At 65.3% G+C, this 21,518-nt stretch overlaps 1 protein-coding gene across 3 annotated transcripts; it reads left to right on the top strand.

Moving 5' to 3' along the window:
- The first annotated feature begins 311 nt into the window (after positions 1 to 311).
- FURIN (furin, paired basic amino acid cleaving enzyme) lies at positions 312 to 19,044 on the top strand. 3 transcript variants are annotated; one of them, XM_075006487.1, is made up of 16 exons: positions 312 to 330; positions 4,042 to 4,426; positions 8,575 to 8,673; positions 8,809 to 8,904; positions 9,932 to 10,060; positions 10,366 to 10,442; positions 11,019 to 11,107; positions 11,282 to 11,454; positions 11,527 to 11,739; positions 14,315 to 14,415; positions 14,547 to 14,650; positions 14,806 to 14,923; positions 15,875 to 16,054; positions 16,153 to 16,277; positions 16,993 to 17,109; positions 17,354 to 19,044. In XM_075006487.1, exons 2-16 carry the CDS (start codon positions 4,247 to 4,249, stop codon positions 17,917 to 17,919), a joined length of 2,367 nt encoding a protein of 788 aa, XP_074862588.1. In that variant the 5' UTR covers positions 312 to 330; positions 4,042 to 4,246; the 3' UTR covers positions 17,920 to 19,044. The 3 variants fall into 3 exon arrangements, with proteins under 3 accessions (XP_074862588.1, XP_074862586.1, XP_074862587.1); XM_075006485.1 differs by lacking the exon at positions 312 to 330 and adding an exon at positions 1,302 to 1,485; XM_075006486.1 differs by lacking the exon at positions 312 to 330 and adding an exon at positions 3,071 to 3,219.
- The last annotated feature ends 2,474 nt before the right edge of the window (positions 19,045 to 21,518 follow it).

Genomic DNA, 21,518 nt, shown 5'->3' with positions numbered 1-21,518 from the left:
TGACAACACACGACTGGCCCCATCCCCTCCACCTCTCCCCACCCCTGCCCTGCCTGCTATGGCCCTGGCCCAGGCTCTGCACGGGGCCCCTGCAGGGAAGGTTTGTGTGTGTAATAGTTATCCCCAGACCTGGCATAGTGCCCCTGCCTCCAGGAGCAAATAAGAGTTCATGGCCCACATGACACGCCTGCTGTTTATGCCCGAGGATTCTTTCGGCTACTGCTCTCCAGTCCCTACCCCTTGCTGAACTGCAGTGTTGGTCACAGGAATGTGCCATCTCCTCACCTGCTCCATGGAGGACAGCTGTTACTAGTGCTGCCAAGGGGTCAGGTAATGACCAGCTCCTGCTGGGGAGGGACCAGCTTTCAAGCTACACGGAGTTGTTCCTTGGGGCTGGGAAAGGTCACCAGTAAAGGCAGGGGATGGTTCAGTGTAAGTAGGCAACACACATTCCCAGGGACCATCCAGGGTAAAGCTACTCCAGGGCAGAGGTCTCCTGCAGGCCCTGGGTCCACCAGTCCCTCCAACCTTCACAACAAACTGGGCCGCAGCTTCCTAAGCACAGCAGTGACCACCTGGTCAGGGGTTACACCTCCGTGGTAAGGGATGCTGGGCCAGCAGTGCCTGGGCATGGCTGGTGTGCCAGGACAGAGTGTGGCCCTGGTGCTTGGTAGGGAGCAGGAGGAAGTAGGGGCTGGGTAGGAGTAATCCCTGTTCCAAAGCAGGAGCAGGGAGTGGGTGTGGAGGAAGCCGAGGCTGAATGGGAGATGAATGGGTGCTAGGGGAGAGAAGTGGAGGTGAACCTGGTGCTCGGGAGGCAGAGCCTGGTGGGGGGTGATGCTGTGCCCGGTAGGGGGGGCAGGACCTGGGGGAGGGATAAAAAGGCACAGGGGATCTGGGCGAGGGGTGATGCTGTGCCCGGTGGGGGGGGCAGGACCTGGGGGAGGGGTAGGCAGGCGCAGGGGATCTGGGCGGGGGGGGGTTGGCCCAGTGGGGGGGAGTGACGCTGTGCCCGGGGGGGGGGGCAGGACCTGGGGGAGGGGGAGGCAGGCGCAGGGGATCCGGGCGGGGGGGGCCGGACCCGGGGGGGGGCTTGGCCCAATGGGGGGGTGACGCTGTGCCCGGGGGGGGGGGCAGGACCTGGGGGAGGGGGAGGCAGGCGCAGGGGATCCGGGCGGGGGGGGCCGGACCCGGGGGGGGGCTTGGCCCAATGGGGGGGTGACGCTGTGCCCGGGGGGGGGGGCAGGACCTGGGGGAGGGGCCGGGCCGGGGCCCGCTGCAGCCGTGACGGTTTCCGGTGGCCGGGGCGGGCCAGGGCGGGGCCGCGGCGAGTTAGCGGCCGGGCCTGGCCCCACCGCTCCAGCTGGGCCGGGCTCGGCTCCGGGGCGGGGGCTCCGAGCTGCCCCGCGAGTGACGCTGCGCCGCCGCCGCCGCCCATAAAGGGCCGCCAGCCGGGCCGGGCGGAGCGGAGCTGAGCCGCTGGGGGTAAGGCCGGGCCGGGCCGGGCGCGGCGCTCGCGGTGGGCAGCTCGGGCGGGGCGCTGCGCTGCGCTGCGCTGCGCTGCGCTGCGCTGCGGGGACCCCCGGCCCCGGGGCTGCAGCCGCGCACGAGGGGCCGGGCCGCGCACGTTGAGCCGCGGGGGAGCGGGCCTTGGCCGGGACCCTGCGCCAGCCCGAGCGCGGCCGCGGCTCCAGGGCACCTCCGGCGGGGCCGCCCTGGCTGCCGGCTCCCAGGCGCTCCTGCAGCCGCTGGGCAGCCTGGGCCGGGCCGGGCCCGGCCGGGTCTGCGAGCGGGGGGCCGCCGCCCCGCTCCCTTCCCAGGCGCGGCTCTGGCCCCGACGGCTCCCCTGGGGGGCGGCCCCAGTGCTGCCTCCCGCCGGGCTCCGGGGTCCAGACCCCGCGTGCTCCAGGCGCGCGGGCGGTGGGAGGCCCGGGGAGGTGACCGGGTCCCGAAGGGGCTCCTGGCTGGAGGGCCCCGTCTCTGCCGGCGGGCCCCTTGAGTCGGGCTCCTGGGCCCTGGCGTGCGCGGCCGGAGGCGGGAGCCGGGCGACCCCAGCGGATGCTTTTGAGGCTTGGGCAGGGCCGGGCTGCACCGGACCGGACCGGACCGGAGCGGCGCGCTCGGCAGGCGGCGGGGAGCCGCTGCAGGACGCGCCCAGCGCTACGCAGGGGCCCTCTCTGAAAGCCGGTCAGCGGCCTGCCAGTGCGCGGCAGCCAGGTGGGAGCTGGGCGCTGCTGACTCCATCGCTACCTGCTGAGCCTGCCCGCTGTGTGGGCGCAGCCGGCCCCGGCCCGTGCAGTGCAGTGCTGGGAGCTGCTGGGCAGTGACTCACGACAGCCCTGGCATGAGCAATCTCCTGCTTCCTGCTGTGCGGGCCAGGCCCGGCTGAGTGCGGGTGGGGCAGGGCAAGCCTTGCTGCGACCGTCCGACGACCAGGGCCAGGTCCTGGGGGTGCTCCGTGGCGTGCTACTGCTCCACCCACCAGCCCTGTCCCCATGTGGGGAGCCTTCCCCTCTCTGAGGCTGGAGCAGGGGCCCGAGGCTCCCTGCATCCCTCGCACCCTGGGAGAAGCAGGGTGGCCCCAGGCCCCCGCAGCCCAAGAGTAGGTGGATGGTGGTGGGGCCCCCAGAGCAGTGGAGAGAAGCCTTAATGCCCAAATGGGGCCCTTGGGGAGCCCCCCCTTCCCTGAGCTGTCATGACTTCCCAGGCCTGGTGGTCAGGCTGTTCCCCAGAATGCCCCTCGTGTTGAAAACGGCACCTGAGGCTGGGGAGCCTGGGTCCTATGCAGCCCCATGGGGCACCTCATGCCCCAAGCTGAGGCCCCTCCTCCCTTCCTAGGGTGTGGGCCCTCTGGCACCCTGGGCTTCCCTGCCACCTGAGTCGAGAGGGGGTTGCAGCTGGAGGTGGGCACCCATACCCTTGTGCTGCAAGCTTGCCAGTAACTGGTTTCTTCTGCCTGGCACAGCTTCTCCGTGGGGCTGGCCCTTGTGTGGGCCAGGACGATTCGGGTCCTGCCGAGCTTTGCTGAGACACACTCCTGCCAGTACCTGCAGTAATCTTCTGCTGCGTTGTCACCGGGGGTCACCGCCACCTTGGCTGGGCTGAGCTCAGCACCCACCCCAGGAGTTTCTGCCTTTCCCCGTCCCCTTCTCTTGCAAGAACTTTGGCAGCCCCTCCTGCTCCTGCCAGGGGCTGCCCCTTCCCTTAGGGTGCCAGAGTGTAAGTGCCTTGGGGAAGCTGGCTGCTGCTGAGCTGGGAGGTGCGATGCTCTGCCGCCCATGGGCCCTTTGCTCTCTGGGGTTTACAGGCTGTGGCAGCTGATGCTGCTAGCCAGGGGTTGGTTGGGAGTCTCATTTCCCCGGCTGGGTCCCATCCCCCGAGTCCTGGGGGTTCTGCCACTTCAGGCATTGTGTTGGAATGGGATGGAGCAGCTCCATCCCGCTCCCCAGCTGGGAGCCACATGCTTCAGGCTGAGCATGGTCAGGCCTGGTGGCCCTTCCAGCGCTGTGGGGTTGGGGCCATGTGGTCTGGGTCTGATGGCCCAACCCACCTGCACCACATGCCTCTGCCAGGCCCCTGGCCTCAGTAGCCTGGGTGGGTCGGGGGCGGGGGGGGCTTTAGCTCTTGGGAGTGAGGGAGGCAGTTACAGCCTGTGTGGTGGTGAAGCTGCTTGGCTCTTGTGAGGTGTGGAGAGGCCGAGCGGGTTGGCCCTGCCCCACCCCATCTGTGGTTTGGCTGCCTGCCTCTTGCCCAGGTGGGGCAGCCTCTGAGCTGGGTGCATGGGGTGGTTTCCTGTTTGCTTCTGCCTGAGCAGCAGAAGCCATTTGCTGTGGCAAATCCTGCCTGGCCTGCTGTGAGCACAGAGCATAAACACACATTGGGCAACAGCTGGGTAAACAGCTTGAGCAGAGCCTGGCTGGCGCTCTGCTCCCCTGGAGGCAAGGGCACTGGGCTCCGTGGGCCTGGCCGGGGTGCTGTTTGCTGGGGAGCTGTTGGCACTGTGGAGCAGCTCCGTTGTGACTTGTGCTGCTCTTCCTCCAGGGGCACCTTGCCTGCTCTGGTCCCGCTTGCCCTGCCTGCGTGGAGCTGCGTCCCTGCCGCCAGCTCCTCTGGCTGCACCTAGCCTGCTGCTCAGATGTCGTCCCCAGGCCAACCGGAGGGCCAGCCGGGCAGAGCGAGTGGCTGAGTGCCCGGCCGTGCTGAGCGGTGCCCTTCCTGGCCCCCAGCAAGAGGCGCTGACCTTCTGATGGATCGGGGGCCCCGTTTGCTGCTCCTGCTGTGGACTCCAGCAGTGGCTGTGGTGCTGTTGTCCCAGGAGGGGCTTGGCCACAGCATCTACACCAACACCTGGGCTGTCCTTGTCCCAGCAGGGCCGTGGGAGGCTGACAGGCTGGCCAGGAAGCATGGATTCCTCAACCTGGGGCCGGTGAGTGAGCCTTTCCCTGCTTGGTGCCACCCTCTGTGTTCTTGCCCCCGGCTCCTGGCCTCAGGGCTTGTCTGTGGGCTGGGGCTGTGTTTGGGCGATTGTGGGCCACATCAGGGCAGGGCTGCTCTTGGCATCCCTGGTTTGGTGTGAGCTGGGGGCAGAGGCCAGCCGGGAGGTGACCTGCTGGTGCACTCGGGTCCCCACAGCAGGCTTGGTCTTTGGATGCATCTCCAGGACCTCTCCAGCTGCTCCCCCTGGCATGAGGTGGGTGCCAAGGTCCAGCATTCACCCTGTGACCTGCTGTGGCGCTGCCTGGAGCAGGGTGTTGACTGTGGCTCTGTGTCCTTGCCAGCAGTGCCCCCTGGAAATGTCTGTCAGCAGGGCCCCGTTCCCTTCCGTCAGCATGTGGGCATGGGGGCCCAGCAGCGGGTTGGGCTGGGTGGGACGTGTCTCATCCCCATTGGCGCTGCAGTCCCCTTATCTTGGCATTGGCAGCCTCGCAAGCCCTGCTATCTCTGCAGCACTGGCTTGGGCCCGGGGCGCAGCTGCCGGTCCGACCAGTGGCAAAGGCACTGCTCCAGAGATGAGGTCCAGGCCTTGGCTCCTGTGCCTGCTGGGTGGGGCCTTGGCTGGCTTTGTTTCCTTGTCCTGGTGGCAGCTCTTGCTTCTGGGCCAGGTCTCAGTCCCTGGCTGGGAGCCGCAGGGCAAGGGCCATTGCAGCTGCGGGCACTGCTCGTGTTCTTGGGAGCACTGGCTGCAGCCCACAGCCACGTGACAAGTGTGAAGTGCTCCCAGGTGTGTGCCTCTGGATGGCCTGGCCCAGGGCTTGGCAGGGGCAGAGACCCAAAGGCCATCAGCCAGTGCTGCAGAGTCTCGCTCCTTGCCCGTTTTGTTCCTGACCAAAGGAGGCGCAGCTGTGAACCGTCTCCCACCCCCAAGAGCACTGCCTGCTCAAGGGGCTGGGGGAGCAGGCCCCATGGTGTCCCACTGCTCCGTGCTGCCCTGGCAGAAGGGTGCCTCTAGCTTGCCTCCTTTCCTGCAGCTGAGTGCACGTGTTGGACACCTGGGTCTTGGGGGGCGGGGGGGGTGGTCCAATCAGGCCCTGCCAGCAATGGCTGTTGTTGGGGTCCGCCCTAGTGAGGAAAAGGGATTTGGCTGTGCTGAGAGCGCCCTGCCCCCTTTCCCATTTGGGGGCAGCGGAACTCATCCCCCCCAGAGCCCTGGTCCCCAGCTGGGGGGAGGGCTGCCCGGCTCGCTCCTGGCACAGCCACCCTGCCCCAGCAGCACACGGTCTTTGACAGCCCCTCATGTGGCTGCACAGGGCATGTGGCCAGGAGAGCACCTGGGCGAGCTGGGGGCAGAGGCTGCAGTGCTTGGGGGTGGGGAATGCATGTGAAAGGGGGCAGGGCTCTGGCTGGGCCAGGAAGGAAGTGGCAGGGAGGCTGAAATCCCTTGGAAGTTTCACAAGGGGTGGCAGCAGAGCTGGGACCTTGGCCTGAGCCATCCAGCTGCTTCTGGACTGGCCACACGGGGGCTGCCTGCAGTGAGCACTTCCCAGAGCGCCAGGTCCCAGCATTGGCTTGGAGCGCCAGGCAGGGCCTGGCTCGCTTGCAGCTCTCCGCCGTGGAGCGAGCATCAAAGCCCCCCAAGGCTGTTGCCCCTTGGTGCCTCCGCAGGTGCCGCCAGGCTGGCAGCAGGGCCATTTTGGCCAGGGGGGGAGAGCTGGGCTGGGGCGCGCGTGGCTGCGGGGCCTGCCGGGTTGGCCGCTGGGAGCGAAGCTGCCTGGCCGGTGCTGTCTTGCTGCTGGGCCCAGGCTCATGCTGCGGGTGCCTGGTAGATCTCTGTCCCATTGGAGCGGGCAGGGCTGCACACCCGCTCTGCTCGCCACAGTGGATTTCGCTGAGCCCCAGGCTGTGGGTCAGGCCCTTGCTGGGGTGATGTGGTGCTTCCGGCCCTCTGCAGGCTGTGCCCAAGCCTGGCCGGAGGAGCAGAGCTGTGTGGGTCTGAGGAGGCCCATGGGCTGGGCCTGCAGCGGTGATTGCACGTGGCAGCTGAAAGCTGGTGCCTTTCTGGTTCGTCCAGCTCAGTAATTCCCTGGTGAGGCATTGCAGGCCGGCACCCATCTCGCCTGGGCCACCCAGCAGTGCCCGCAAAGCCCTATGGACTGGGGAGTGAGGGTTGGGTGGTGGAGCGTGGCGCTGGCAGAGGGTCCAGTTCTCCCAGGGGCTCTGCTGCTCATGGCGCTGTCATGTGGGCAGAGAACTGTGGGGTGCCCTGTGCCCACCCTGCCTGCAGCTGGCCAGCCAGGGCCCCGTCCTCCTCCTGCCACCTGGCTGAGCAAGCAGGTGTCCAGGCCAGCCAGCTGCCATGGCAGCATGTCTCTGCCCCCGGCCCCAGGGTGATGGTCCCTGCAGTACTGGCAGGCAGAGCTGCCCAGCGCCAGCCGTCTGCCCTGGCCTCCAGAAGACCCCAGGGGCTGCTCTCCTAGCCTGGGGCAGGCAGACTGGGTCTGGGGCCTGGGCTGGAGGCCTCCCCTGAACACAGCCAGCTCCCAGTGCCTGGTGAGCACCTGCTGGGCCTGGATTGGAGCAGGGCTCCTGCCAGGCATGTGGCTGGTTGAGGCTTGGCCTAATCCTGCCTAGTGACCAGGCAGTGCCCAGAGTTAATGAGGGGAACAAGGAGTCCCAGCTCCTGGCCCAGGCAGGCTGTGGTGTCAGCTGGGCCCAGGGCAGCTTATGAAGCCAAATGACTCTTCTCTGGTCCCAGCTCAGGCAGTGTCTTGCGCTCTGTGCCTGGCAGGACCAGCCCACTGACGGCCCTGTCTCTGCCCCGGCCGTGCCATGCAGGGATGGAAGGGCCATGCCCAGGCCATAGAGTGCAGTCCCTCCAACCCAGAGCTGCTGGGCCCCCTGGGCGCTGTGGGCCAGGCAGCGCTCAGCTCTGGGCCAGGGGGTTTGGAGGTACCTGGTCTCCACCCTGTGCATGAGCTGCTGGCATGCCCGGTGTGGCTCTGGCAGGGAGCCCAGCTGCAGCCACCTGTGCTGGGCCAGTGCCATGCCGGGGAGCAGAGCCCAGCTGCTGCCTGGGACGCAGCACCTGCTCCGGGAGGGTGTGGATGTCCCCTCTGGCTGTGTCACCTGTGCTGGGTAGGGCCCTTCGTGCAGCCTTTTCCCTAGGAGGCCAGGAGGCTGGCTGGCAGTCAGCTCTGCCCCTGCCCAGCTCCCCCAGGGCTTGGCACCTGCCTCGATTTGCGTCCCTGGCAGAACCGGGGATGGGGTGGTGGTTGATGTGGCCCTGGATGTGGCAGTGGAGAGCTGTGCTCAGGCTGAGCCAGGGCAGGAGACCTGCTTCACTGGGAGGGCCCAGCTGGTAGCCACCTGCCACCTCCCTGGGAGCAGCCCAAGCTGCTTGGCCCAGCCCAGTCCAGCCCTGCCCTGCCCTGCCCTGCCCGGGAGAACAGCGGCTGGTCTCTTGCAGGGCCCCACAGCAGGTCCTTGCAAGCCTGGCAGGTGTGACTCTGTGCCCCTCTCCAGCCTGCTGTCTGCACTGCCTTCTGCCAGGGCCATGGCCATGGCGCTTGTCCAGCAGGGTGCCCTGCAGAGGACACGGTTGCGCCTGAGGGAGAGTGACCCCAGAGGCCCCCATGGGGAGGGGGGTGCAGCTGGGGGGCCAGAGCAAGGAAGCTACTGGGGCCTGGGGGGCTGTAAATACCAGAGCCCTGGTGGTGCTGAGCTTGGCCCTGGCCCTTACCCCTGTCATTGAGTGCAGCCAGAGCCAGCGACGCCAGGAGGTAGCGTGGGGCCTGGATGCCCCTGGCCCTGGAGCAGTGTTGCATAGGCTGGCTGGGGTGAGAGGGCAGCAGCCAGACTCATGCCCAGCTCAGAGGGCCCATCCAGCCTGGGGCAGTGCACTGGGTGCCTGGCAGGGAGACCTGGCTGCTCTGAACAGCAGCTGAGCTGAGCGCCCAGGCCTGGGGCCATAAGGCAGAGGCTGCTGGCAGCGGGCCCTGGCAGACGGGGGAAGTGATCCTGGCCCAGCAGCAGCCAGGCTGGGCTTCTGATCCCGGCTCTGCCCAGACACCTGTGCCCCTGCAGGTGGGAGCTGGGGCAGTGGCTGGCCTTACTCTGCTCTCCTCTCCTGCGTTGCAGATCGTGGGTGACTGTTACCACTTCTGGCACCGTGCCGTGGTCAAGCGCTCCCTGTCGCCCCACCAGTCCCGGCACAGCCGCTTGGCCAGAGAGCCCCAGGTAAGCGGCAGGGGCTGGGCTGGCTGGGGGGTGGGGAGCAAGGGGCATGGGCAGGGCTGGGCTGGGCGCGGGAGCGAGGGGCACAGGCGGGGCTGGGGGTCGGCAGGCACATGACCCTGCTGTGCTGCTCTCTAGGTGCAGTGGCTGGAGCAGCAAGTTGCAAAGCGCAGGACGAAGAGAGACACCTTCTCGGAGCCCACGGACCCCAAGTTCCCTCAGCAGTGGTACCTGGTGGGTGACAGCTGGCGCCGTGGCTGGGGTCTTGTGCCCGTGCCTCAGGTGCCTTCTAGCGCCCGGGGAGGGATGGCCAGCCTGGAGCTGTGTGCTGCCGATGCCTGCAGCCATGAGCAGCCGCTTTGCCAGGAGGGACCCAGCAGCAGGTTCTCTGCCCTGGCCGTGAAGCACAGGAGCAGTTGCCCACCTTTGGAAGCTCCTGCCTGGCTGCTGGATCGGGGGTGGTGGGCAGCCCTGGCTGGGCCCTGTCTGCTGCAGCTGGCTTTACGGTGCCCTTCTCCTGCAAGGTGGGAGCGTCTGCACTGGGGGGCACCTTACCCAGCCCTAAGCCTTCATCCTGGTGAATGGTGCCTGGCTGGGATTAGCAGGGCCAGGGCCAGGCCCAGCTCCTGGGCTGATGGCAGCAGGGGAGGGGCCAGATCCCAGGTTCTGCTATGCCCCAGCTCTTGGGGGGTGGGGGTGGAGCCTGCCACTGAGTGGGGATCAGCAAGCCTGCACCCCTGCCTGGCGTAGAACAGAGGTGTGTGCACAGGAACAGAGGCTGTTGTACAATTCATCTTGGGGAGAGGGCCCAGAGCCAAGGCCCCTTCCTCCAGCCCCACCCCCAAGTCTAGGTCCTGGGCCCAGGCCCCTCCTACCCTTTGTTCTCCTTAGCCTTTTGTCCGAATATGGTTTGCCTCAGTTTCCCTATGTCTTGTCCCAGTGCCTAGACACTTGCATAAGAGGATGTCACCACTGCAGCTGGTCGGCAGCCACAGCTACCGTGTAGGGTCTCTGGAGCAATCACATCCCCTTGCCCGGTCACCTGGATGCTTGAGTAACAGCGGAAGCTGAGGCATGCCCTGCGTTTGTGTCATTCCCGCTTGGTCACAGTGCGGCAAGGCCACAACCTCTGGGGTATCCCCCAAGCCCCTCGTAGCCTGGGGGGCTCTGGCACAGCCTGCAGCAGCCATGTAGTCATCGTGGGTTGGAGCCCAGTCTGCTTGTCGGGGTGACTGGTGGGGTTCTGGCTTTGTTCCTCTAGTACAACGTGAACCAGAGAGACCTGAACGTGCGGGCGGCCTGGGAGCAGGGCTACACTGGCAAGGGCATTGTTGTTTCCATCCTGGACGATGGCATTGAGAAGAACCACCCGGACCTGGCAGATAACTATGTGAGTTGGCTGTGCAGTGCCCCTCAGTGACAGCTGGGGCCAGCCTGTAGCATTCTGGGACCCATGGACTCAAAGCCCGCCCTGGCCAGAGGCTGCCCTCCAGGCGCTGGGCACAGGGCCCTGCACTGGGAAGTATTCGGGCTCATTGTCTCTGCACGCTTCTGGGCTGGCATGGCAGGCCTGCCGTGGTCACTGGGGGAGGGCAGGGGCTCCCGAAGCATGCTGTGAACCCCAGCACAGCTGTGGGTGGGAGCATGGGACCAGGGGGGCAGGCTCTGCTGAGCAGACAAGGTTCTGGTTTCTAGGACCCTGGGGCCAGCTTTGATGTGAACGACCAGGACCCAGACCCCCAGCCTCGCTACACACAGATGAACGACAACAGGTAAAGGGGCCAGGAGCTGCTGACGGGGGCTGCCTAGTGGGCTGGGAGTGAGCTGAGGAGGATGCAGGGACCCCAGCTGTGGTGGGAGCCTTTTTCTGTTTGAGCTATTGGGGTGGCCCAAGAACAGGAAACCAGGCTCCCTAGCGCGTGGGGAGCTGCTGGAGCATGTGGGTACCATGCAGGCTGGTCAAGGCCCTATGGGCTGGGCTGGGGCAGAGCTGTAGCCAAGATGCAGCCCAGCTGGCTGGAGCCTTAGGCTGTTCCTGAGCCCAGGGCGCTGGAGGGGGCAGCCTGCCAGCGCTGCAGGGGTGCGTGTAGCCCTGGGGACTGGCCTGTGCTCCTGGGGCGCCGCCGCGGGGGTGCGCGTAGGTAGCCCTGGGGACTGGCCTGGGCTCCTGGGGCGCCGCGTCCGAGTGGGCCGCGGGGGTGCGCGTAGGTAGCCCTGGGGACTGGCCTGGGCTCCTGGGGCGCCGCGTCCGAGTGGGCCGCGGGGGTGCGCGTAGGTAGCCCTGGGGACTGGCCTGGGCTCCTGGGGCGCCGCGTCCGAGTGGGCCGTGTTGCTGCTCCCTGCTGCAGGCATGGCACCCGCTGCGCTGGCGAAGTGGCCGCTGTGGCAAACAACGGGATCTGTGGTGTGGGAGTGGCTTACAACGCCAGGATCGGAGGTGGGTACCTGCCTTGCCTGTGGCTGGCGCGCAGCCTCTGCCTGCTGCACCCCATGGCCGGGGGCCTGGCCTGGCTCGGCCTGCTGGGCAGGGGCTTGTGCCTGCGAACACCAGGCCTGGGAGCCCCTGGGGCCGGGCCTGCATGAGAAGCCGGCGATGTCTCCTGTGCCCTAGGTGTGCGCATGCTGGATGGGGAGGTGACGGATGCGGTAGAGGCCCGATCCCTGGGCCTGAACCCCAACCACATCCACATCTACAGTGCCAGCTGGGGCCCCGAGGACGACGGCAAGACAGTGGATGGGCCAGCGCGGCTGGCGGAGGAGGCCTTCTTCCGAGGGGTCAGTCAGGTGAGCAGTGGGCCAGGTGGGCTGGGCTGCCTCGGCTGGGGCCTGCCTCACTCTCTCCCTATCTCCCCGTAGGGCCGCGGGGGCCTGGGCTCCATCTTCGTCTGGGCTTCCGGGAATGGGGGCCGAGAGCGTGACAGCTGCAACTGCGATGGCTACACCAACAGCATCTACACACTGTCCATCAGCAGCACCACGCAGTACGGCAACGTGCCCTGGTACAGCGAGGCCTGCTCCTCCACCCTGGCCACCACCTACAGCAGCGGCAACCAGAACGAGAAGCAGATCGTGAGTCGGCCAGGCTAGAGGGTCTCTCCGTTGCCTACCCCAGGACTGGCTGGGACTGCAGGCACTGGGGAAGAGTGGCTGGGTGTCCCTTGCCCCCTGGAGGGCTGGCTGGGCCTGTGGGTGCGGCCAGTCTCTCTCGCCCACCCCAGGAGCTGGTGGGGCCAAGTCTCTCGCATGCCTGGCCAGGGGCTGGGCCTGCAGGGGTTGGGATGTAGTGGGGTTACCTAGAGCAGCAGTCCCTCTGTTGGTTGCACTTCCCAGGATCATAGAACAATAGAGCTGGAAGAGACCTAAAAAAGCCATCGAGTCCAGCCCCCTGCCCTAAGCAGGACCAAACCCATCAGATCAGCCCCGCCAGGGCTTTGTCGAGGCGAGACTTAAACACCTCCAGGGATGGAGACTCCACTACTTCCCTGGGTAGAACATTCCAATGCTTCACCACCCTCCTAGCGAGCAAGTTTTTCCTAACGTTCAACCTGGACCTTCCCAACCGCAACTTGAGACCATTGTTCGTGTTCTGCCATCTGTGACCACTGTGAACAGCCTCTCTGCAGCCTCTTTGCAGCCTCCCTTCAGTAAGTTGAAGGCTGTTATCAAGTCCCCCCTCAGTCTTGTCTTCTGCAGACTAAACAGTCCCAATTCCCCCAGCCTTTCTTCATAAGTCATATGCTCCAGCCCCCTAATTATTTTGGTGGCCCTCCGCTGGACCCTCTCCAGTGTATCCACATCCTTCCTATAATTGGGGGCCCAGAACTGGACACAGTACTCCCTCTGCGGCCTCACCAAAGCCAAATAAAGAGGAATAATCACTTCTCTGGATCTACTGGCAACACTCCTCTTGATGCAACCTAATGGCTGCGTCTACACGTACACGCTACTTCGAAGTAGCGGCACCAACTTCGAAATAGCACCCGTCACGTCTACATGCGTCGGGCGCTATTTCGAAGTTAACTTCGACGTTAGGCGGCGAGACGTCGAAGTCGCTAACCTCATGAGGAGATAGGAATAGCGCCCTACTTCGACGTTCAACGTCGAAGTAGGGACAGTGTAGACGATCCGCGTCCCGCAACGTCGAAATTGCTGGGTCCTCCATGGCGGCCATCAGCTGGGGGGTTGAGAGATGCTCTCTCTCCAGCCCCTGCGGGGCTCTATGGTCACCGTGGGCAGCAGCCCTTAGCCCAGGGCTTCTGGCTGCTTCTGCGGCAGCTGGGGATCTATGCTGCAGGCACAGGGTCTGCAACCAGTTGTCAGCTCTGTGTATCTTGTGTTGTTTAGTGCAACTGTGTCTGGGAGGGGCCCTTTAAGGGAGCGGCTTGCTGTTGAGTCCGCCCTGTGACCCTGTCTGCAGCTGTGCCTGGCATCCCTATTTCGATGTGTGCTGCTTTGAAGTGTAGACGTTCCCTCGCTGTGCCTATTTCGATGTTGGGCTGAGCAACGTCGAAGTTGAACATCGACGTTGCCGGCCCTGGAGGACGTGTAGACGTTATTCATCGAAATAGCCTATTTCGATGTCGCAACATCGAAATAATCTATTTCGATGTTGGCTGCACGTGTAGACGTAGCCAATATGCCATTAGCCTTCTTGGCTACAACAGCACACTGTTGGTTCATGTCCAGCTTCTCATCCAGTACAACTCACAGGTCCTTTTCTGCAAAACTACTACCGCGCCAGTTGGACCCCAGCCTGTAACGATGCTTGGGATTCTTCTGGCCCAAATGCAGGACTCTGCACTTGTCCTTATTGAACCTCATCAGATTTCTTGCAGCCCAGTCTTCTAATTTGTCTAAGTTAGTCTGGACCCTGTCCCTACCCTCCAGCTTATCTACCTCTTCCCCTAGCTTAGTGTCGTCTGCAGACTTGCTGAGGGTGTAATCCAACCCCTCATCCAGGTCATTGATAAATATGTTGAACAGAACAGGACCCAGAACTGAACTTTGGGGCACTCCACTAGAAACTGACCCCCATCCCGACATCAAGCGGTTGATCGCTACCTGCTGGGCCAGACCTTCTAGCCAGCTTTCTATCCATCTTACCATCCTTCTATCCAATCCACATTCCTTTAAATTGCCGACAAGAGAATATTGTGGGGGACAATATCAAAAGCTTTACTAAAGTCCAGATAAATCCCATCCATTTTTTTTGTTCTCCTCCCCCCTCCCCCCCCCACCGCCCTCCAATCAACACAGCCAGTTATCTCATCGTAGAAACTAATCAGATTGGTCAGGCATGACTTGCCCTTCGTGAATCCATGCTGACTATTCCTGATCGCTTTCCCCTCCTCCAAGTGCCTCAAAATAATTCCTTGTGGGGCTGAGTCCTGTGGCCAAGTCAGCCCCTTGGGGACCTTGAGAGGTCAGGCTCCTGGCCCCATGGTCCTGGGAGCTGCTCACAGGGTTTGCACTCGCTGACCTCAGGGAAGCCCCCGGGGGCTTTAGCGCAGGCTGCCGGTGGCAGGAGGGGGCAGGGCTTTGGCGCAGGTGCCATGCTAAGCTGGAAATGAGACAGGGCTCACTCAGCAGTGGGGCGGTGCCCCAGTTCACAGGCTGTGGCCTCCAGCCCTGCCTCTCCCTGCAGGTGACGACCGACCTGAGGCAGAAGTGCACGGAGTCACACACGGGGACCTCCGCCTCGGCCCCACTGGCTGCTGGTATCATCGCGCTCACCCTGGAAGCCAAGTAAGGGCAGGCCAGGGCTGTGGGGATGTGGCCTGGGTCTCCCAGGGTGAGCAGGCAGGGCCCAGGCTCCCAGGGCATCTGGGGGCAGCAGCACCTTGAACACGCTGCTCCAAGCCCACCTCTCTCTGCAGTAGGAACCTGACATGGCGAGACATGCAGCACCTGGTTGTGAAGACCTCCAAGCCGGCCCATCTCAATACCAACGACTGGGCCACCAACGGGGTGGGCCGCAAAGGTAGGGCGCCCACGCTCTGCCGGGCAGGGTCGGTGCTGGCTGGTGGGGCAGGGTGCAGCCGGTCTCGCACAGGGCTGGCTGCGCACATGCCAGGTGCACCAGGGACCTTTCCTTGTCTGCACTGGGCCTGCAGCTCACCCCCTCTGTCTTCGCAGTCAGCCACTCCTACGGCTACGGCCTGCTGGACGCGGGGGCCATGGTGAGCCTGGCCAGGAACTGGACCATGGTGGGACCCCAGAGGAAGTGCATCGTCGACATCCTCAGCGAGCCAAAGTGAGGGCTGGTGTGTGCTGGGGCCTCAGGCCTGGCTGGAGAGGGGCCTGGCCTTCCCCCCGGCAGGCTGTCTTCGCAGCCACACTCAGCTGGAGCAGGCTCCAGAGACTGGCCTGCGTCCAGGGCTCAGCCGTGCTCATGCCTGCTGCAGGGTGGCTGGGCCAGGCCTGTGCTGCTGGTGACTGGCACGGCTCTGTGCACAGGGAGGGAGGGGGGCCTGTCCTGTGCCTGCAGTGGTGCTGGGCTCTGCTGCCTGCCCATGGCTGGCCAGCACCGCTCCCTGGGGCGCTGTGGTTTGGGAGCAGCTGGTGTGAGCCAGTGCATGACAAGGGCCTTTTCAGGGCTCGCACAGAAGCTCCTTTCACTGGTGCCTGCCTGCGTCCTCGCGGTCTGTGCTGTGCCCCATGTGGCTGGGCATGGTCTGGGCAGCAGCAGCGCCTGTGTCTTATGCAGCTGGCCCCAGCAGCCCCTCCCTTCGGAGCACAGAGCCCAGCGCAGGCACCTGGCATGTGTGTGCCCAGGGACTCTGCCTCCCTGCAGCTCATCTCTGGTGCTCCTGCCTGGGCCCCACTGGCCCCCGGCCTGGTCCGGTCCGGTCCGGCCTGGCAGCTGTGGGAGCAGAGCTGGGCACGCAGTGGCAGTGCTGCTGCTGCTTCTGTGCAGGCGGAAGAGCCCAGGGCAGCTCTCCCAGCCTGGGAGGAGGGAGGCTCTCTTGGAGCGGCCCTGTGCCGGCTGGATGTGGGGCGAGCGGGGACTGGGGGCAGAGGGTGGGTCTGTACTCCGGAGCTGTGGGGCAGGAGGGCTGCTGCGCTCAGGGCCACCCCCCTGCCCTTTGCAGGCCGGCCCGGGGCCCTGGGGGGTTTAGAAGGTGGCCAGGCTGGATTCAGGGCTGGGGCTGGCACCCCCTGCTGGTGCAGGGCCACGGCTGCATGCTGATGCCCCGCCCCACAGGGACATCGGGAGGCGCCTAGAGGTCCGGCGGAAGGTGGATGCCTGCGTGGGGAAGACCAGCTTCATCTCCAGGCTGGAGCATGTCCAGGCCCGGCTGACGCTCTCCTACAACCGCCGCGGCGACCTGGCCATCCACCTCACCAGCCCCATGGGCACCCGCTCCACCCTCCTGGCTCCCAGGTAGGGCTCCGGCCATGCCCTCTGCAGGCTGCTCAGGTGCCCAGCTCCCACTGCCAGGGCTGCCTGGGGCAGGAGCCTCACCCCACTCTCGTCCCCAGGCCCCACGACTACTCTGGCGACGGCTTCAATGACTGGGCCTTCATGACCACGCACTCGTGGGACGAGGACCCTGCTGGCGACTGGGTGTTGGAGATTGAGAACACTAGCGAAGCCAACAACTATGGTGCGCGCATGTCTGCGTTCTGCCAGCTGGGCCCAGCCTGGCTCCTGCCCACAGCCTGGCAGTGTCTCTAGGGCCGTGTGATGGCTGTGTCAGCGCCATGTGGCTCCTGCTGCTGGTATCCCCTCAGGGTTCCTTGTATGGGGTGGCAGCACCAGGCCAGGGCAGCTAGAGGCCAGATACTTCAGCAGTCCCAGGGGGCCTGATCTACCTCTGAGTGACTTGAAGGAAACTTCCCATGCAGCAGCCCCATGGTGGCAGTGGGGCCCGCGCCAGCCCCCTGACCCCAGAGGGTGTTGGGGCCAGAGCCCTCCTTACCCTAACCCAGCTTAGGCAGTTGTGCAGGGAACTGGAATTTGGGCACTGCTGGGTCTGCACGTCTACCCTCTGCCTCTTCCCACCCCTGGGCTGGGGCCGTGCTTCCTTTGGCATGGGTCACGTTAAAGCCAGAGCTGTTGACCTGGCTCTTCCCCACCCAGTGCTGCCAAGTGGAAATGAAGCTTTTCCCAGGCATTGGCCAGCCCCGCTCAGTTTGACTGTGGCTAGGGCCCCGTTGACCCCAGGAACAGCCCTGCCTGGACCTCACGGGGAAGGGTCTTGCTCTGGTTGTGGGGGCTGCCCTGCCCTCTGCTGTGTGGGCAGGGCCAGCAGCAGGCTCCAAGCCTGGGACTCAGGAGGCCCCTGGGCACCCCTCACCCTCTGCCTTGGCCGCCCACAGGCACCCTGACCAAGTTCACCCTCGTTCTGTATGGGACGGCCACAGAGCCCACTGGCATCTCCAATGAGCTCGAGAGCAGCGGCTGCAAAACCCTCACCTCCAGCCAGACCTGCGTGGGTGAGTGCGGGGTGGGGGGCAGCGCGGCGCGGCCTGGCTCGGGCAGCCCCTGGCCGGGGGGGTGGGGGCGGCGCGGCGCGGCCTGGCTCGGGCAGCCCCTGGCCGGGGGGGTGGGGGCGGCGCGGCGCGGCCTGGCTCGGGCAGCCCCTGGCCGGGGGGTGGCAGCGCAGCCTGGCTCAGGCAGCCCCTGCCCCGCTGGCCGGGGGTGGGGGGGCCAATGCTAATCCCCGTCTCCCGCCCCCAGTGTGTGAGGAGGGCTACTACCTGCACCAGAAGAGCTGCCTGAAGCACTGCCCAGCCGGCTTCACTCCCAGCCTGCAGCGGCCGCCCTCTGCCCTGGAGAACAGCGTGGAGCCCAGCCCCCCACACCTCTGTGTGCCCTGCCACACCACCTGTGCCACCTGCAGCGGGCCCATGGCCAACGCCTGCCTCAGCTGCCCGGCCCACTCGCACTACAACAGCCTGGAGCGGACGTGCTCCCACCAGACGCAGAGCAGCCGAGCCTCGCCTGCCCTGGCCAAGGGCCTGCCCACCACGCCCCCCGCCACTCACCTGGCCGTCCTGGTGGCCAGCCTCAGCTGCGTCTTCATCGTCCTCATCTTCATCACCATCTTCCTGGTGCTGCAGCTGCGCTCGCGCTCCGGCCTGCGGGGCATCAAGGTGTACGCGCTGGGCGGCGGGCTGGTCTCCTACAAGGGGCTGCCTGCGGACCTGTGGGCGCAGGAGGAGCTGCCCTCCGAGTCAGAGGGCGAGGAGTGTGAGGCACACAGTGAGAGGACGGCCTTCATCAGAGCCCACAGTGCCCTTTGAGCACCCTGGCCCCTCGCTGCCCGGCCCTGGCCCAGGCTGGGGAGGCTGAGGGGCCTGGATGCTGCCCTGTCCTGCAGGGGGGCTGTCCCAGCTCCTGGCGAAGGGAGGCAGATGCTGCGGCCTGACACAGGGAGGGCCCAGCCCTGTCCTGGCTCTAGCGCCAGGCCCAGCCTCCACTGCTGTTCCTTTGGCCAGGGAAGTGTGTTCGCGTGGCTTCCTGCTGCCCTGGGCTGGTGAGAGTCTCGTCTGCCCGCCCGGCCGGTGCCCTCTGTGCCACATGCTGGGGCAGATGCAGCCAGCCACCAGGTTCCGGCCCAGCTGCTGGGCACTGCCTCTGCGTAGGGGTGGGGGTGTAGTCTCTTCCCAGCCTGCTGGGCGGTTCCTGCCCCTCTGTGTCCAGTGCCCTGCTGGGCCTGCTCTGGCGTGGCAGCCATTCCTTCCTCTCTACAGCAATAAGGGCCAGGCTGTGCCAGAAGGGCTCTGCTGCCCTGGAGAGCCACAGCCCTGTCTTGTCTGGCCTGTGGCTGAGCCCAGCAGCAGGTGGTGGAGTCCCTACTGGAAGTGCCCGCAGGGTGTCCTGGCCAGCAGCTGCCTGGGGCCCCCAGCCTTCCCTTGCAGTGCTGTGCCAGTGGAGGGGCTAGGCTGCTGGTGCCCACCTGCCGGACCTCTCTTTGGCTGCAGTGCCTGGACATCTCCCCCCAGCCCACTGCAGAGGAACCAAGTCGTGTCACTCTGCCTTCCCCCTCCTGACGTGCCTTGCCCCCCTTGTGGTGACAATCCAGTCTGCTCCCCTGCTGGAGCCCCCTCTTTAGTCACAAGCCCGCTGGGCTGGGGCCGAGGCCAGGCCCAGGGCAAGAGTAGGCGTCAGTGCAATGTCCCCTGAGGGCCAGGCTGGGCCTAGCGCCACCCCCTTCCTGGCACAGCCGGTACGGCCTATGCAGCCCTGGTGCAGGTTCGGGCAGGGCCCCCACGCCTGGTTTTCTATCATACCTTTTCGGTGCACAGTAATTTTTTTCTTGTAATTTAATCAGGCAGGACTTGCCTCCTGCCCCGGTTTTTAATTTAATGGTTGTGGATATAACGCTAGAGAGACTGAGAATTATTAAATGTTCCGAACTATGCAAACCAGCTGCCCTCCTTTGCCTCCTCTCTATCCTGCTGGGCAGGGTGGCCTTACCCAGCCCCACCCCTGCCATGCTGGGTGGCCTCCAGTCTCCTCGTTAGCAGCAGCCCCTGGGGGCGTCTTGGAGGAGCCAGGCAATGGCAGACAAGCCTCTGCCCCTGCCCCGCCCCAAGCTGGTGGCAGCCTGGCCCTGGCTGGGGCCGTTGCTTATGCCTGGGTGCAGGAGGTTTTGTGGTCATTTGCAGTCAGTGTCAGCTTGTGCTGCTATTTATGGAACCGTGTTCCCCGTTGGCCTGTCACGCTTGGGCCCGGGCCCGGCTCGGCTCTGGGCTGCTGCAAGCACCACGTGGCTGTCAGCCGCAGTTCCCTCTTGCTCTCTGGGCTCCCACGACCAATCAGGTGTCTAGGTGTGATTTCATGCTGGGCAGCTGGGGTCCAGCACAGCCTATCTATAGCTGTGGCCAGGGCCTGTGCTAACCGCAAGGGAGGCCACAGCCTGTCCTGCACTTGCTGTGGGGTCACATACACCCCAGCCTCCCCACTTCTCAGTGCTAAGCTGCAGCTCTCCTACCTGCAACAAGTCTGAGCCTGCTGGGGAAGCAGCTCTCGGGCGCGGTGCTGCAGCTGTAAGCTCATGGCTGCGCTGCAGCCTGAAGCAGTTCCTTGGCAGAGCAGCCCCCGGGGCCAGCCCGCTCCCTCCCCAGAGCAAAGGGCATGGTGGGGCTGCACCTGCCAGTCTTGCATGCTGAGCACAGGGACTGCCCACCATGGGCTGCGGAGCTGGCTTTGGAACCCCTGGCCCTGTGCTGTGAAGTGACTGGACAGGCTCTGGCTGCCTGGGCTTGCACAGGGCCAGAAGGCTACTGTAGAGCCCAGTCTGGCCAGCTCACAGCCAGGCCCTCCCCTTTCTGGTTGCAACTTGCAGAGTCCAGTCCTGTGAGAGCTCAAGTGCCAACCACAGCCCGGCTTGGTGCTCCCCTCCTGCTGCAGCCTGTGGGGGCCTTGGCTGAGAGGTGTATGGGCTTTGGCTCTCGAGCTGGCTCCAGCTCTGGGCGGCCTGGGGTGCAGCTCAGCTGGGAGGTGATGCTCCTGCCTGGAGTGCACACAGTCCCTGTCTCCTCCACCCAGAGCAAGGAAATGGACAGGTGCACTGAGGCACAGGCAGGGCTCTGCTGGCCTCGGAGTGGGTAAGCCCTAGGCAAGGGCTCAGGGTGACAGCTGGGGGCCTGTGCTGCCATCAGACAAGCGGTCTGGTATCTGCACGGAGGGGTCATCTCCTGCATCAGCTGCCTAGTGCCAAGAGCCCAATCTGCCCTGGCACCAGCCTCTTCAGGGGCCTTCCTGGCGCACGTCCCCTCCAGCAGGTTTGCAAGGCGGGCAGCCCTGTGCTCCTGCTGTTTCTGTCCCATGATGCTGTGGCAAAGCAGGCCGGAGATGCCGCTGGGCTCAGCTGAGGCCTGCTGCTTTCCACTCCTCCTGTAACCCCTGCAGGGTCTGCCTGCTGCTTGGAGCAACCCTGACCTGCTCTGTGCCTGGTGTTCCTCAAGGGGGGCAGCTCCTGGCTGTTAACTACTGCCCGCCCACCCCACTGCAGAGTTTCTGGCTGGAAGGAGCTGAGGGAGGAGGGGGCTGGCAGCACCCTACAGAGCAAGGCCTGTGCGCCTCCCTCCCTGGGACCCTCTGCTACAGATGCTGCGGAGGGCAATCAGCGGTGCATGGGGCTAGTGCATACCCTCATTTGGACAGGGGGAAGGAGAACTGACTGGGGGCTGCCCGGGGCCAGCACCCCAAGAGCCTCCAGGCACACAAGGTCTGCTCCAGTGGCTGGGGTGTCTGGCAGCTAGGGGCCAGATGCAACCTGCCCTGGGTGGGTGCAACCAGCTGGAGCCCACAGGCCTCAAGCAGAGGAGGCTCTTGAACAAGGTGTGCCTGGAAGGACATGCAGGGGAGTGAAGAAGAGCCAGCTGGGGCTGGATGGCAGCAGGGAAGGGGCTCCTGGCCAGGTACAGTGCTAATGAGAAGTCCAAGGGTTCTAGACCTGTCACAGCCACGGCATCACTCCAATGGAAGCAAGGGGGGAGCTTGGTGCCCTTGGCGTGTGCAAGGCTCTCAGGGCCAGTCCCAGGAGACAGCATGACCATAGGGGATGGCCAGTGCTGACAGGCTCTCCAGTGCCCCAAAAGCAGGAATCCAGCACGCCCCAGGCTGGGGCAGGCACGTGAAGGAGAGAGCCTGCTTCCTGCCCCAGAGCCACAGCCTGGCTGGCCTGGCCCCAGGGAGCCCCCACTCCCCTGCCAAGCTCCAGGCTTCCAGGGCAACAGCGGGCTCGTGTTCTCCACAAGGCTCTGCTCTGCGCCGGCCCTACGCTAGCTCGGGGGGTGTGGGCCCTGCTACACCCACCCTCCAGTGCACCCCAGGGCACTGTGGCTGGAGGAACCTGGCTGGGACGGGAACCTTCTCCCTCTTCCATTGCTGG

This window comes from Carettochelys insculpta, chromosome 12 (assembly GCF_033958435.1).
Source record: "Carettochelys insculpta isolate YL-2023 chromosome 12, ASM3395843v1, whole genome shotgun sequence".
NCBI lineage: Eukaryota > Metazoa > Chordata > Testudines > Carettochelyidae > Carettochelys > Carettochelys insculpta.
This window is presented reverse-complemented; position numbering and strand designations above follow the sequence as displayed.

What these genes read in the sequence shown, in the direction of transcription:
- FURIN (XM_075006487.1), top strand. Translation starts at nt 4,247, where the DNA reads ATGGATCGGGGGCCCCGTTTGCTGCTCCTGCTGTGGACTCCAGCAGTG. An exon ending in GATTCCTCAACCTGGGGCCG is followed by an intron (nt 4,427 to 8,574) that starts GTGAGTGAGCCT and finishes CCTGCGTTGCAG; the next exon opens with ATCGTGGGTGACTGTTACCA. An exon ending in GCTTGGCCAGAGAGCCCCAG is followed by an intron (nt 8,674 to 8,808) that starts GTAAGCGGCAGG and finishes GCTGCTCTCTAG; the next exon opens with GTGCAGTGGCTGGAGCAGCA.